This window comes from Lytechinus pictus, chromosome 11 (assembly GCF_037042905.1).
Source record: "Lytechinus pictus isolate F3 Inbred chromosome 11, Lp3.0, whole genome shotgun sequence".
NCBI classification, from domain to species: domain Eukaryota; kingdom Metazoa; phylum Echinodermata; class Echinoidea; order Temnopleuroida; family Toxopneustidae; genus Lytechinus; species Lytechinus pictus.
Window position 1 is genome coordinate 32,444,297 of NC_087255.1, and position 16,579 is coordinate 32,460,875.

The window sequence follows — 16,579 nt, forward strand, 5'->3', positions numbered from 1 at the left end:
TTCTTGCATTTAAGCTACATGCATGTGTACTGATAATATGTTATCTTATATCTTGATAATCTTGAGTCAAACAGGTCATCATTAATTTTTCATCATATAAATGATTTGGTTTAGAAAAAAAATGAAAATACATGTATATTATTGTAATATGCAGATAAAATGCAAAATTAAGGAATAGTAAACTTATTCTGTTCAAAACCCTTTTTTCTTCATGAAATTGTGGAGTAATCAGTAATTGTGTGATAGTAAAATGGTATTGATTTGAGTATCATAGAAAAGAATAGCTTTATTGAATAAGGTTGCATGACAAGTATCAGGATAGACATAGAATCAGTGCTGTTATCTGTTCAATGTAGATATGCGTCAGTGGAATGGATTAAATGTGGCTCCTATCTTTCGTCTACTTGAATGAGAAACTTGGACGTCAGCAAGTTAATTGCTTGAGTTGCTTTGCTTGATATCAACTATTGATATCTTTGTTGATTTCATATTTTATTCATGTATGCATAATTGTGCAGATGAGTGTGTTGATTGTGAATGGTTGGTTGCTGACGTACTGACATTCAGGAAAAATGAAGTTTAATACGAGGCTTACTGTATGTGCATGCATGATTTGTATGAACAACAAACTAGTAACAAGTTTGTATGGAGCATAGATATAGGCCTACATGTATTTTCTAAGACATGAAGTAATGCAGTGTGGGATGTAAAATGTGGTAAAAATCTTCTGACCGATCTTTCTGTGTTTTCGTTCTGAGAAGTAGAAACTGTGGTGTTTTGTTTTTGTTGCTGAAAGCAAAGGAGTGGAGTTTCTTCACAAATTTGGTTGCATTAAGACTTTAAGGTTTCCTGCTTATTACAAGAATACAAATAAGTCACCTAGGTTGAGTACCTAATGGTATAATGATGGTGTACTATGGTGTAATCATGGTGTACAGATAGTGACATGATTTAATGATGGTGTAATGATAGTGTCATGATGGTGCTTTGATGGTGTATTGATGGTGTAATAATATTATCATGATGGTGTAACGATGATGTGATAATGGTGTAATGTGTAATTATGGTGTAATCATGGTGTAAATCATGGTGCAATGATAGTGTCATGATGGGGTAGTGATGATGTGATAATGGTGTAATGTGTTATTATGGTGTAATGATGTTTAATGATAATCCAAATATTTTATATGGAACAGGAGAATGAGGATTCTGCAGTTCAGACAATGATCAAGGAAACCTTGGTCCTGACGACCAAAGACTACTCCGTCTGGAACTGGGAACTCATTGGTGGAGCAATCAAGGTATATGAACTCTCTTTGTATTCTCTGTCTCTTTTCCAATTTATGCAATAAAACTTGTATATAAAGACCAGCCAAGGGGTACAAAAAAGTGGTTTATAAAAGCAGGTGTGTGTTTCATAAAGTTGTGCACGGCTGACATACTGTCACACACTTTGAGACCACAAAAGTGAATAATAGATGTACAATGGGTGATTTCACGTCCGGTGTTGGTGTTGGAACCACAATTTGGATTGCTTCCCCCAGCTCCAAAACCTATTCTGAGTTTATGAAACTGATCCAGATCACATTAATGACACCCCCAACAACTAGTGAGTGACTTTTCAGGACCAATTTCATTTTATGTTTGGTTTTATACTGGTGTAAAAGCACCAAAACCAAAGGGTCAACAATGAACTTGAAATCAACCTTTATAGTCGCAATACTACATGTAGATGTACATTTTCCAATGAGTCACACCAATAATAAGTTCCCTATTTATATAAGCAGAATAATTTTGCTTACCAAATTTGATTAGCATTTTGGTCATGAGAGAAAAAGTCTCAGTTAGGTTCTGTACAGTTCTATGTAAATAGAAGGAGCCGTGGAGGAGCCGTGGTGTAGTGATTCTGACTCTCGCCTTGTAAACAGAGGGTCGTGTGTTCGAATCCCACCGCGGTCTGGTGTCCTTTGGCAAGGCGTTAATCCACACTTTGCCACTCTCGACCCAGGTGCTAAATGGGTACCCGGTAGGATGTGAAAGTCATTGTAGCTTGTCCAGTACTGTGTGCGCCTCACCGGCGACTGACTGGAATACTCCCCAGGGAGTGGAGGATGTGCACACATTGTGTGCGGGAATGACTGATTGAATCCGATGACCGGGGTAATAAAATATCTGTAAAGCGCTTAGACATGTCGTTCCGATGTATTAAGCGCTATATAAAAAACGGATTATTATTATTAAATATCTGCTACACAAAAAGAATTTATGTGTAGCAGTCTTTGAAAACTTGATTAATTTGCAATGCAATACCAGGAAAATTATTCCCTGATAAAGCATAGGGTTATCTTTCATTGCTATTTACATGTTGATCCTAAGTATAACAGGTGGGTTGGATAAGTGATAAGATTAGAGTCCAGTGAACCAGGAATTCAAGTTCATGTATCATATAGGAAGGTCATGACCTGCAATTAACCTACTTTTCAATTTTTGTGTAATGGTTCAGAAAACTCATTGCATAAAACTTTAATTGAAGCCAGTGTGAAAGATGCATGCAATTCTATCTTATTAAATTCTACGATTAGTTATTTCCTAAACTTCGATCTTGCTTGAATTTCAATCAGCAGATCTGATTGTCATGTATATCATATCATATTCCCATAAATGGTTAGCTTTAATAAAATGTTTTCAGTCAAAACCTTATTTTATATGGTTTGCTAATTACAAGGCTTATTCCTTTCTCACTGTTCCTTTCATACTTAATCCAATGCATACATTATTGTAGCTGGGGATATGAATTTCAATATTTGTATAATGTTGACATCTGCTGTTTGCGTTTATTTGATATGTTTTTATGAGTAAATAATTGAATTGAAGTTTGAGCCAGGTCAAGTTGATGTGAAAATATCCAGACATATTTTATCATATTTTAATATATGTATCGTGTAATCTTCTGTGTGTATCATGTAATATTCTAAATTATTTTGTGCGAACAAATTGAATTTCCATTTGTACTTGATTGCAATTGGACAATAAAAATATCTGAATCTGAACCATATTTTTTGTTCTGTTTTGCAGAAAGGAGGGGTGACTTTGAAGAAATTTGAGGATGCTAATGTGAACAGGTAAGAAACAAAAATTACGGTGTGTCACAAAGTCTGAGCTGGATTTTAGGTGGGCAACAATTAGTTTGTGTAAATGTGTTGAGGTTTTCACAGTTTTTACATCATTTGATAAATGTTATCCCCCCCAAAAAAAAAAAATATATATATATAAATAAAAAAATGATGTGCAATATAATAGCCATTTGCTGTATAACAAAAAAAATTTGTGTAATTTGGCTATCAATTGAATGCTTTAAAGATTATGTTAAAATGAAGAAAAAATTATTTGATTAGTAAAATTTGTATATCCTTTGACTGCTAGGTGACCATGTGGTAGGAATATTATGGGGTACATTATAGAAGTGTCATAGTTAAGTGGTTCTGAATCTAACCTTTCAATCATATGGTCAGGGGCTCAAATCCTACACCATTTCCTTCAGCAAGAAATTTCTCCACATTGTGTTACATTAGACCCCAGGTGAAGTGAATGGATACCCGGTAGGATTCATTCCTTGAATGCTTGAGCTGCTTACAATGTGTACATGTATGTTGGCTCGGCTACAACCAGGGTAATTGTTGGAGTGTACATATTGTTGTAGCTGCACTGTATAATAATTATTATGATACCTCTGACTATTTGTCTGTAACACAAGATTGTTTTGTTATGTCATTCTGATCAGATTTTTTCGTCGGTTGGTTGAGTTCTACAAACCGATGAGTAAGCAGTACTCTGTGATCAGTCTCGGGCAGGAACTGGGCCGATCTAGTGAAATACAAAGCTATACCATCATTGGATGTCAGCTACTCAACTTTCTTCTGAATTGTGATGAAGTAAGTCTCATTCTTAAGGGTTTTAAATGGAGTTGGTGGTTGTGATGCTGGTAATGATGATGGTAGTGGTGGTGGTTGGTGATGATGGTGATGATGATGGTGATGATGATGATGATGATGATGGTGATGGTGATGATGATGGTGATGATGATGGTGATGGTGATGATGATGATGATGATGGTGATGGTGATGGTGATGGTGATGATGATGGTGATGATGATGATGATGGTGGTGATGGTGATGATGATGATGATGATGGTGATGATGATGATGATGGTGGTGATGGTGATGGTGATGATGATGATGGTTTGATGATGTTGATGATAATGAGTGGTTGTGATGCTGATGATTGATGGGGTTGTGGTGGTGTTGATGATGATGTAATGATGATGATGATGATGGTGATGCTGCTGGTGCTGATGATGACGATTATAATGATGTTGATTAGTGATGATAATCCTCATCATCATGAATACTATTATTAAATCAAAATATCATTATTTCTAGACTGATGCAGAGAAGCTCCTCATGGAGCTAGCCGTGGATATTGGAGATTGTCTCCTTGAGATCAGCATGGCTCCTCGTAACGAGCTCCCTCCGCAGGCAGTCTTCAGCCCATCAAGTATACAGACCACACTCAGTCAGGATTACTTTCTACTGGTTGGAAAGCTTTCAAAGACCCATGAGGGGGAGAAGATACTGGAGAAAGCTGGTGTCTTTCAATAGTAAGTTGGTTGTACTTTGTAGGAGTGAAAGACGCGGGGGGGGGGGGGTCATGTCTGACTGAAAATCCCAGTTAAATTCCAGATTGTGTATTGTATATAAAGTATCTCTGCATTAGGTCAGATTATGGTGTATGAATAAATGAGACTGCATGTAAATATCATGCTTGCGTCGGTATATGAGCGTAACTTTTAGTCAGACTTACATGTACATTTTTATGAAAACAACCCTCTAAAAAGATTGAAGACCTATATATTTAAGAAATAGAAAATATATATAAAATTTGATACATATAGGTCTTTAATGTCAGTGTCTTTGATGAGGTACAATAATCAGACCCCTCAACTACTCTGAATTTGGAGAAAAGAATACAAATTTTTGACCAATCCTAACTCTTGTTTCGATATGATTTTCCTCTCTTTCTCAATAACTTTACTGCACAATCCTATTGGATATACTTTTTTTCAGCAAAATCATCCCTATTTTGCAGTTAAGTGGGTTGGGAGGTCTGAATAATAACAAAATATAACAATTCTTCTTCTATTTTACTTCAGTCTTTTGGAGGTGTGTTCAATGCCTCATCATGAGACATTACAGAAGCTTGTTGTTACCTGTCTGGATTACAAGAGAGATGGACTGGCTAGAACTGTTCTGGGAAAGATGCTTGCAGGATCTTCAGAGGTATGTAGTCTTTTAGATTAGCATTAAATGTCAGCAAAAATTTATATTTGGGAATATATGTAACCAAGACCTTGAACATAAAAGATACAACCATTTGTATAATTAATTGAGAATAGCTGTGGGGTACCTTGTCAAAAGTCTGTGCCGTGTCTTCTATCAGGAATACCGCTATAAAGAAACCATGCGTCTTTTCGTAGCAGCTTACTCGCATTCCACATTACTCTCTGTCTGTCATGAAGTTTAAGAATTGGTGATGAGAGGCTTCTTGCAGGATTCCTGCACGAAAGATGCAATTTTTACATAATAAGTTACACGGGGTGGAAAGGGGGGTGGGGGGGGGATTAAAATCATATGAATGATAGGATTAGGGTTATATGTAGATTCTTACAATACTGAAGCAAAGATGATGAAATCATTTTTCAAACCTACCAGCACTTAATCACTTTGCCCGCATTCTTAAGTCTAGATTAATTCAGGCCTGCATGTACTATGACTCTTTGCTAAAATTGTGGGAAGTCGAATGTGTCAAAAAATAGGTAACTGTATATTTGTTATGTGTATTTTGTTCTTTCCTTATATTTCAATTGTGAAGAAGACTATTTTAGTTATTTATTCCCAGACAGCTATGATGAAATCGAATACCGTATATGCTGACAGATTGAACTCCTACTGTAAGAGAGATGTGTCACAATTGGCTATCCATGATTATACCACAGCTTTCGACCAGAGTTTAGATTAAGCCTGAGTTAAGAATAAAGACCTTTTCATTTTGCCAGTCATTGATATGTTTATGCAAGTAAAATATGATGTTTTTCTTACTTTTGGCAGTCAATGAGGATATACGCCACCAATCACCTGCGTGTGTTGCTACGAGCTCAGACACCATTCTTCCATACATGGGGTGTGGAGCTTCTCATCACCCAGCTCCACGACAAAGCTCGTACTATCAGCAATCTAGCTGTGGACATCTTGGATGAAGCGTGTGAAGATGATGCTAATCTGCATAGTCTAGTTCACATGAGACCTCCACTGCTGCATATGGGGGATAAGGGTGCTCTGTTATTGACTAGGTAAGCGGTTGATAGTGGTGGTAGGAGTGGTGGTAGTGGTGGTGGCGATGATGAGGATGATGAGGATGATGATGATGATGATGTTGATGGTGATGATCCTTGATTATCCATGATGAGAATTGTTATTCATTTATCATCCGACTTGACGATGGGGGAATTTCACACCATCTTTGTCTTGCTTCTGCCTTCTCCCTTTATATAAACCGTTGTTTAGGATCTACCAGAACTGATTTTTACCTTCAAACAAACGATTATTATCTTGCTCTCAGGTTCATCTCCACAACCAAAGGCTTCAAGTACCTCCATGACGTCAACTACGTCTCCCACGAGCTTGAGCGATGGTACACCTACTTCAACCGCAAGTATGTGACCCTGATAGAGACAGAAATCAACGAGGCTTTCACCTGCTACCATCGTCCTCAGGTCTCCGGTGGGTTCATCAGGAGATCAAAGGACGAAAGAAGACAGAGGAAAGATGTCTATGTCCCGGTGCATCTCTACGGTCAGCTGGCTAAGCATAGAGTCGGCTGTGAGCTCATAGAGAAACAGGTGAAAATGAAATCGAGTACAATTAGGAAAAGACAGTGGAACCTGTCTGTAAAGATTACCCAAGGGAGACAAAAGGATGGTCTTTATGAGCCGGTGGTCATAGTGGACATGTTTCAATAGGGGGTTTTATTCATGGGAAGCCTAATTTGTGGTCTTTATATAGAAGTGGTCCCAAAAGGGGATATATATATAATATTGACTGGTCTTGAGGGGAACATCAAATATATTGCCAGCAAAAGAATCATATTGGCCCGAGTCTTTAGACGAGGGCAATATGGGTCTTTTAAGGGCAATATATTTGATGTTCCCCGAAAGAAGGGCAGTCAATATTTTTATTATCATCCAAATCAGATATCTAGAGCATAAATCATGATAACAGTGATATCTTTTAAGAATAGAGTTCTGTTGTGTCATGATAATATCAGTGTCTAGGCTCTGCACTTTACCATTATGACGTACTTGCAAGCGCCCAGATCCAGCGTTGTCTTTATTATGACGTAGATCGTTGGTGCGCAGAACATTATGAAGCGTATCACTTCATTCGCATCCTCAAAGGCCCGGATGTGAGACCAGGGAAAATACATAGGTATATTTTGCGTCGTCTCTGCATGCAAAGTCAATACGCGCATTGAGACCGAGGAAAATACAAACAATATACCTATCCCTTCCTGATAATAATAAAATACAGGGAAATACGGTTTTGTAAATGACCAGCTCAGATGTCTGATATGGGTGATAATACTGTTTATGACTTTCTATCTATCAAATGACAAGACAAGTTAAAATTGTAGGAATTCTAGAAAAAATTATGAAAGTACGTTATGAGAAATTTTAGTGGCCACATTACCAAGGACGAGGAAAACTGATAGGAAAAGATGGTTTCAATACACAGTGAATTATACCCCTGCATTTCTTTATGGTAACTACCATCAACCTTATGTAAGTTCAATTTCATTGTATAAATGTAATGTGTGTAGCTTCAGGTCAATTTTCAATTTCAATGACTAAGAAAATGATTGATAAATGAAGGAGGGAGTTGGCAAATACATGTACCTATGACTTTGGCAAAGTTTCATCATATTTGAAGTTTACTAATGGCAAGGTGAACTTGATCATCTTGTGTTTTTCAGAGCAGATCAGTGATTTTTATTTTTTGAATTTTATATAATTGTATGTAGAATCTTATCCCTTGTCTTATATGATTTCAGAATCACATTGCAGAGATGTGTGAGGTTATTCGCTTTGGAGATGTTGAGAACATGGACTCCATTCTCAATCTAAAAGCTTCATTATGGGCATTGGTAAGATAAGCCTGGATTTATCAGTTTATAATCATGGTAGCACCTCATAGTAGTCCATCTTTATAATTTCTGACAAAAAAAAGCATCTCCTCAATCAAAAACATTTCTTCTGATGCTTCTCTCTTTTCTGGCGTAAATCTTTTGCAGCTGCTGATGTGTGAAAGAATGAATAGCAATTGAACATAAGTGTTCAAGAGTTTTTGTTTTTTTTAACAGCAAAATGTAAAGTTGAAAAAAAAAATCAAAATATCAATGACTTTTTTTTAATACAATAAATGGATTTGATTGAAATATAAAACAAAATTCAATTTACAAAATAATATATCAAGTATAAGCATTTACTGAAATGTAGGGATCTAAAAAAAGTATGGACGTTTGATTGATTTAAAATTGAAGCATAACCTTTTCTCTCTGTATATCTTTGACCTTTGACCATCATGATTCTACTTCCTGCAGGGTCATACTGGTAGCACAACATGGGGTCTGAAGCTACTCCAACAAGAGGGGATCATCCCTGATATCATCAGATTAGCAGAGGAATGTGAGGTCTTCTCTATACGAGGGTATGTCATTTCCCTTCTGAGCTGTTACATACAGTAAATGATCGAAATAAATATTAGACCAATTGGGTTCGGGATATGTGCTATTAGACTATCTTAGAATTAGTCCGGCTGCCTGTAGACCAAGTGAATATAAGCTGTATCATCAAGGGATTTATAATGTTGGCATAGTAATCAGTTTGGCGTAGGTGCCTTGGCCGAGTTGTCTTAAGGGGCCTGACTAGACATTTGAAAGTCTGGGGTTCATCGATCCACAGCCATGGAACCTATGTGCCCTTGAGCAGGGCATTTAATCGACAGTGCTCTTTTATCCAGCAATTAAACAAATGGAAATGCTATATGCACTCTTGGTAACTAAGTGTGCACTTAAAGATATGATCTAGTGATAAGAGTAGTTGGTTCCTACATGAAATTGCTTTTTTCTAATTCGCACTCACAACTCTTTGCTTCTCTTTGTTGTTGTCTTATGTGTGCTTCAGGACCTGCTTCTATGTGCTAGGCCTGATCAGTAAAACGAGACAAGGAGCTGACAGTTTGAGCAGTCTGGGTTGGGAGAGCATCCGTCACTGCCGCGGTGATTACTTCCCAGTGATGGAAGATAGAGACCGAGATAATGTATCCAACAATCTCCCCATCCCTTTGGAGGAGTACAACCACAACCATCGGGATCTCTCCTCTCCAGTTAGTTTACCCAGCTTCAGCCCTTACACAGTGGAAAGCCCTAAGACTCCGGGAGACAGCAGCACGCCAAAGGTCGACCCCAATGTCAAGTTCTTTGCAGGGGAACCTAGCCCTGTACAGAGTCCTCTTACACCGGGAGGACCACCAAATTTCTTTTTGGAGGTGACTGGAGACACAAACTCTGGAGGGGATGCGAAGGCGCATCCAGCCACCGAGGAGCGATCAACATCACCCAGCCCTCTGATTAGACTCGGTAAGAGAGATCGAACGAATTCAGCCACAGAGCAGCTACCAGGAATCAATGAGGTGTCCGACGGAGGCAGGACAGTCGTTGTTGATAGGGCCTCAAGGACACCATTATTGCGTAGAGCACAAACAATGCCTACAATAGAGGGCCAGGATGACGATGAGCCTCCCCCCTTCGATTCAGTGATCACCAAATTACGCAGCAATAGCGACGCCAGCTCAAGGATGTGTAAGGACAGAAGCTCGGAAGGTGTGAGGTTTAATCAGGACGTGCACGAGAGATCGCGAGCGCAGTCCCGCGACAGGAGCCACAGCCTGAAGCGCCGCTGCGACAGTAACGAGAGCGGCAACAGCAGCATGGGGACCAAAAGCCGGAGCGAGAGCTTTGCCACAGACACATCTCAGACCAGCGGTGTTGGTTCCATGCATTCCAATCCCTCGAGTCCCCCCGTCGAATCCTCTATGTCGAGCGTAAGCACCGTCTCCAGCTCAATGACTGTTAAGAGTATCCATTCCTCAGATACACTCCGTAAGAGGCACAATCTCAAAAGGACTCCCAGCTTTGTCAGGAGGATATCCAAGACTCTGTCTCCGAACCTCAGCTCCTATTCCAATCTTTTTGAGACTAGTGCCGCTTTCACCTCTGTGCGGGATGCTCACGGTTACGCGACTTTGAAAGCTCTGAAGCTGCAACACAGACAGCTAAGCAGAGGAGAGGATGATAGCATTATTAAGAGAGCATCTTCATTTGGTAATCCCAATGAGATGAAGTTACGGAGAGGAGTATCAGGAATGGTAGAGTAAGTGAACATCGAATTTCATTTAATTGCTACAGTAATTGTAAGTTCTAAGTATTATGTAGATTGTGATTACATTAACATTGATCAGTAACGTCACTAAAATGTTGAATTCATGTTCCATTTGTAATAGGTACAAGCTTGTCATAGAAAGAGTCACAATCAAATGCAACTCCAATTTCAACAAATCAGACGCATGCATTTAGGAATTGAATTCAATTTTTAAGATATCTTGCAGAATAGATGTTTGGATGTTTCATAGAATCTTGCAATGATCTTGCATTACCCTTCCACATCCCAATTCCTCTATCTTGAGGATTTAGTTGGGTTTAAATGGTCTTGAAAATATCCATGGGCAGGCACATTTTACAAATTTTTTTTCACACAATTATGCCATTTTGTGCTCGCGTTATGGTCTAGTGGGTACAACTCTCGTCTTGCAAACAGAGAGATGTGGGTTCAAACCCCAGCCATGGTGTGTTTTTCTTCAGCAAGAAATTCACCCACATTGTACTGCATGCAACCCGTGTGAGGTGAATGGGTACTCGGCAGGATTAGTTCCTCAAATACACTGACTGCTAGAAGGCAGCTTGAGCTAAAGTCGGGGTAGTAATAATAGTGCGCCTTGGAATAGATTATTTCTAGATATATGGCCCTATGTAAATGCCTATTATTATTATTATTGTTATGCGATGTAGATGTATTTGTTTTAAAACGTCAAAGAACTATTGATAAATAGGTAAGTATTTGATAGAGCGCCTTATGTTATATTATTTCTAGATAGGTAGTGCTGTATAAATGACCATTATTACTATTTGTTTTAAAAAGATTCTGTTTTTTTTGCTTTAGTAGTCTTATGTATGTATCTGGATCATTAATTTCTATTCTTCATTTTGCCTGCCACAGAAGTGTGAGCATGAGCTGTCTAGAGAGGGCGTCTGTGGTATCGAAAGCACCATCTGTGAAGTCACTTCACTCTAGTTCATCATCCAGCAGTAAGACTGAATACACTGGTCTCTGCTTACCTGTAGATGTCACACTCATATTCCATGTAAGTAGCTCTGCTCAATGCTTTCGTCATGTCTATTTGAGTATCTTCTACAGACTTAGAAGTTGATGTAGTGAGTTTTTGCACAGCGATGTACGGATGTTAAAAAAAGAGAGAAAATATGTTGTCAATGCTCTTCATGAAAAAAAAAATCAACAAGTCTTTGTCGAAAATCTGTGAATCAAAACAGCAGTTTAGTCCTGGACTCTCGATAAACGACATATTTGCAATTTTTTGTCAGCTCTGAAATGAAATCGCTGTACTGGTTCACCATTGACAAAGACTTCCCAGCAATTCTTTATCATTTGAAAGGCATTTCCAACAATGCGTTCTTGAGTCCTCTGAAGGCCGCGGAGTGAAAACTCCATAATATTTTGTATTTCTGTTTACTTTTTTGCATTTTTGTGTGCTCCAATTCTTGACATTCTAAAGAGTTATCACATACGTGTACCTTTGAGCTTAGAAATTATGCCTTCATTGGCTTTTAATGTGTGGTTGTAGTGTTAGCTGGTTTAGATTTGAGAAAAATGTAAAGGCCATCACCAACTGATTTCATATCTGATCTGAAAAGTGACACTGACAGATAGAAATTGATTCACATTTTTCCAACAGTCTGATGAAAGTCAATACAAGGACGGTCACAGCACCCCCGCGAGTCACGCCGTATCCCCAGCCACCATGACGGACATCCACATACCTCAGGTCCAGGTTTACAGTCCAGACTCGGGATCCACGTCCCAAAGCAATGCTCCACCTCAAACGCTGGAATCACCACCCAGCCACCCCTCAGACCAACATGGTACAGACCAACAGCAAACACTGAGCATGGGAGATGCAGACTATTCCAATTTGAGAATAGGGGAGGAGGATGCCTCAGAAGTAGAGGAAGAGGTGCAAGTGGATAATAATCTGCATCAGATTGAGCACTGTCTAGCTTGTACGAAGGTCAGGACAAGGTCGTTGGAGAGCCAAGATGGTGAGTTGCATTTGGAAATTGTCTTTGTATATCGTGAATGAATACAGATGATTGGATGACACATTTTATTTATTCTCTTGACTTGTATAATGCTTTTGGATGTGTGATACAGAAAAAGAAAAGTAATTTTTTAAAATATATTTCACCCCAGTATGAACTAATGAGTATAAACTTGCAAGGTTATTCGTCCTTTGCTTGTTGAATAACATCAGAAATCAAGATAATGATTAATTTGAGATCTAGTATCATTTGGAGACAAATATAATTTTATAATTCCAAGTCATGCTTTCTTATTTATGAAATGGATTTAAATTTGTTCAATCCTGAATCTTTGGTAAGGGTTCTATCTTGATTTTTTTTATGGCCTTCAAACAATCGATGAGAATGTATACCTGAATTAACCTGGAAAGTTTGTTAAATCATTACTCTAAAATGGAAAGTAATTGTTCTGTGTGGTAAAAGTATGTTTTTATAGGAGTTTTCTGCGCGGGAGGGGGTGGTGGGTGGATATTCTGCAGACACAGACCCTGATTGAAACTCCTGATCAGCAAGTGAGTTTTGACACAAGACTGGCACAAGTACAACTTCCTGTTGATGGGGACCTTCTGTACACAAGTCACTACCAGTGACTGTAGGCTGCATATTCACGATCCCTTTCCTTGAGTGAAGGCTTTGCTCAGCAAATTAATTGGAGGTGGAAACATTCTTAGTAATATGCAGACAAATCTCCTGAGTATTCACTTTCTTATTCCTATTTTTCATCCACCAGGCGATTCAATCCCTCACCCCGATGACCCTGCCTCTCTGGTCATCTTCCAGCCTGTTGATCCTCCTCAGCCCCTCCTCATTCGTTCCCGTGGCAACAGCTCGGCCAGCGCCAGCAACCCGTTCGGTAGCAGCAGCTTGGACAATACCACCCCGACCAGCGTGGGTAGCACCGGGACCAGCGTCTCGCAGTCGAGTCAAGGAGCTGTCCGGATGCGTGACGATACTTCCAAGGGAAGGGAGATGATCAGGAGGGAGGTCATCCGATTGGTGATTAAGATGAGTAGCTCGGTGGGCATGAAGGCACACGAAGAAGGATTGCTGGGGTATGTTGAATCTTATATTTTTTTCTAAAGCACTGTCGTGGATCAGAATAGCAGTTCATGATGAAATTTGTCAGTGATATTCACTTTTCAAGTGACTGAAATCCATTTAATCTTATTGGCTGAGAATAAATCTAATCAGTGAAAAATCAGGAGTAGCTGCTTTGTGAGATCAAGATTGACCAAATTAGAGATCAAAGTTTTAATTTATTAATGTCTTACCAATACCAGGACTGAAGGGTTTCACAGAAGTTTTGATGATGGTGGTGATGACAACATTGATGATTATGATGATTGAGAGCATTTATATAGTGCCATTATGAGAAACATTCAAAGGCACTCCGACACACTAAGCTGCCAACGTGACATCTTTCAAGTTTCTGTCATCTTGAAGAAGCAAAATTATATTAGGAATAAACTCTGTATGAAAATTGATTCATATTCAGCATAATCATGATAATGTAATAAATTCTAAACGTGGATAAAGCCCTTCCAACTCTATGTCATTCCATATGTGAGACTGGCTTTTGTTTCATGCGCAAGTGTATTTTCTGATCTGTTTTAGATTACGTGAGAAGTTTCCTCGAGCCTTTGAGAGGACATGTTTATTCTCTGATGTAATGAATCTATTAGCAACCAGTAGCTACAGACTCACTTCTAGGAGGTTCATTCAGGAACTCTTCCAAGAGGTTCATTTTCACGAGGTAGGAAACCACTTTGTGCGTTGATTGTATGTCGACTAATCAATGTCTTAGGAAACTCTGCAAGAAACTTGTGATCCATTGAAATCAATTTTAGTCCCTAAGTCAGGGATGAGTGGAGCATCTTATTTTCAAAATTCAGACGCATACCAACCACCCACCCCCCCCACACACACACACATAATTTCCTTTTGTGAAAACTACACATGTTTTTTCAAGTATCAAAGTGTTTGCAGGTGCCGGGGCGGCGGAACAAATTTTTGTTTGGGGGGGGGGGGGCAAAGCCAAAAAGGGCACTTTTATGCCAAAAAGTGCATTTTTGTACAAACGGATATTTTCACTAGTATGACATTATCATCTAGTGAAGAAGTTGTGTGTTTTATAGTAATCAAGTTGAGCAAAGTTTTTTTGAAGTGATTTCTGATTGCTCAGATATATATTTAGGTTTTATTTTTTCGCGATTTAGCGGTTTGAAAAATATTCAGATCTGAAGGTCTTTTTTGTCAATTATGGACCTAATTACTGTTAGAAGGGCATCCTTGCGAGATGTTGCAAGCGTGAATCACAACCTCAAACTTTTGGAAATTTTGTTTGATAAGACATGAAAAGTAAACATTCCGAGCAGTTTTTGTTATCATGAAAAAAATGATGTGAATCTAACTAAGGAATTAACGCGAGCGCAAAGCGTGAGCTGAAAATTTTAAAATACTGACCAGAAAAGGAACCTTTTAAAGACCGCATTTAGTGACTCATGAATAGGATACGGGCTACATATCTCACCAATCGAATAATGCAAGCGCGAGCTGAAAATTTGTGATATTCTAACCTGAAAACTGGACATTCTAAGCATTTTTGTATGAACAGGATGAGTATATCTTACTTAACAATAATGCGAGCACAAAGCACGAGCCAGAAAATTGTGATTTTCTCACCTGAAACTGGATATTTGAAGCAATGTTTGGAACCAGGAACAGAATGATCAATGAATACCTTAACAAACAATAATTGATGCGAGCGCGAAACACGAGCCAAAAATGTGTGATATTCCAACCTGAAAACTGGACATTCTGTGCATTTTTGTAACCATGAACAGGACGAATACCTTATACTAAACAATAATTGATATGAGTGCAAAACGCGAGCCAAAAATTTTGTGATTTTGTGATTTTCTAACCTCTAAAATGTATTATGTTTTACTTCAAAAAGGGTATTTCATTTTGAAAAAGGGCACTTTTCATTTTGAAAAAGGGCATTTTCCATTTTGAAAAAAAGGGAATTTTTTTTACGGGGAATTATTTTGGGGGGCACTTGCCCCCCCTCGTTCTGTGCAGGTGGTATTTTCAGACTTTTTTTCCTTTTGCTGTCATGATTTGTTTTTTCAATGAACAGTTGTCTCTTCAATTGAATAATCTTCATCATATTCTCCATATCATTTTTAGCTCCACCACGAAGCAGAGAGAATTCTTGGCCTGGAAGAAAGCAGCGATACGCCATCCACCTCCTCGGGATCCTGACATTTGACCTCCGACCTTTGACCTATCAATTTACTTGACCAATGTAGACAGAAATGTTGTGCTACTGCAATCAGTTCCTCAAGTTTTCTAGTCATCGAGTAAACAAAAATCATGTGCAATAATTTTAAGTGAACTTTCTGCAAATGTTTCCTTCAGAATGGATCTAGAATTTTATTGATACAGTAAATCATAGAATAGGATTTTACTTTACGAGGAGTATGAGCAAAGTCTTAGTGAGCTATTAATGATGATAAAGATATACTAAGTGTGTCATATCATGGTATTTATTCATACTTCACATTTCATTCATTGTTCATGTAAATCGCTGGACAGCACAGATCAATATGCTACGCTTAATTCAGTTATAGGGAATCTAGTTTTGCTGTCTTTCACAGTCTAGCTAGACAAGATTAGCAAGTCATACTTTGATATTCGAAGGCACTTACTAATTGTGAATGGATAGAGGAAAAATTAGATATTGTTTACTGATTGGACATAAAACTTTCCATTGTCAGGTTTCAGGGAAAATTGACTTAATTCCTTGAGAAGTAAAACTAACTAAGTATTTCTCTCATTTGGGAAATTGACTTAAGTCCTATTCAATTCGATACTTACACCAAATTCTGTAGATGATTCCGCAAGATATTTAACCTCGTACATGCAGGAGTTTCCGTGATTTGAATGTCGGATTTACCCAGCTATAATCCTGAAG

The 16,579-nt window shown here is 38.4% G+C and overlaps 1 protein-coding gene across 2 annotated transcripts in view; it reads left to right on the top strand.

Moving 5' to 3' along the window:
* The window catches only part of LOC129271195 (rapamycin-insensitive companion of mTOR-like), a 51,976-nt gene extending 35,892 nt beyond the window's left edge, over window positions 1–16,084 (top strand). For both annotated transcript variants that reach the window (XM_064106368.1, XM_064106369.1), the window contains 15 exons: window positions 1,197–1,301; window positions 3,076–3,122; window positions 3,782–3,932; window positions 4,440–4,657; window positions 5,210–5,336; window positions 6,165–6,406; window positions 6,676–6,955; window positions 8,164–8,256; window positions 8,713–8,819; window positions 9,296–10,543; window positions 11,447–11,591; window positions 12,201–12,564; window positions 13,334–13,655; window positions 14,218–14,356; window positions 15,793–16,084. In XM_064106368.1, coding sequence (XP_063962438.1) covers window positions 1,197–1,301; window positions 3,076–3,122; window positions 3,782–3,932; window positions 4,440–4,657; window positions 5,210–5,336; window positions 6,165–6,406; window positions 6,676–6,955; window positions 8,164–8,256; window positions 8,713–8,819; window positions 9,296–10,543; window positions 11,447–11,591; window positions 12,201–12,564; window positions 13,334–13,655; window positions 14,218–14,356; window positions 15,793–15,867 — 3,663 coding nt within the window. In that variant the 3' untranslated portion in view covers window positions 15,868–16,084. The remainder of the gene's footprint in view (window positions 1–1,196; window positions 1,302–3,075; window positions 3,123–3,781; window positions 3,933–4,439; window positions 4,658–5,209; window positions 5,337–6,164; window positions 6,407–6,675; window positions 6,956–8,163; window positions 8,257–8,712; window positions 8,820–9,295; window positions 10,544–11,446; window positions 11,592–12,200; window positions 12,565–13,333; window positions 13,656–14,217; window positions 14,357–15,792) is intronic.
* The last annotated feature ends 495 nt before the right edge of the window (window positions 16,085–16,579 follow it).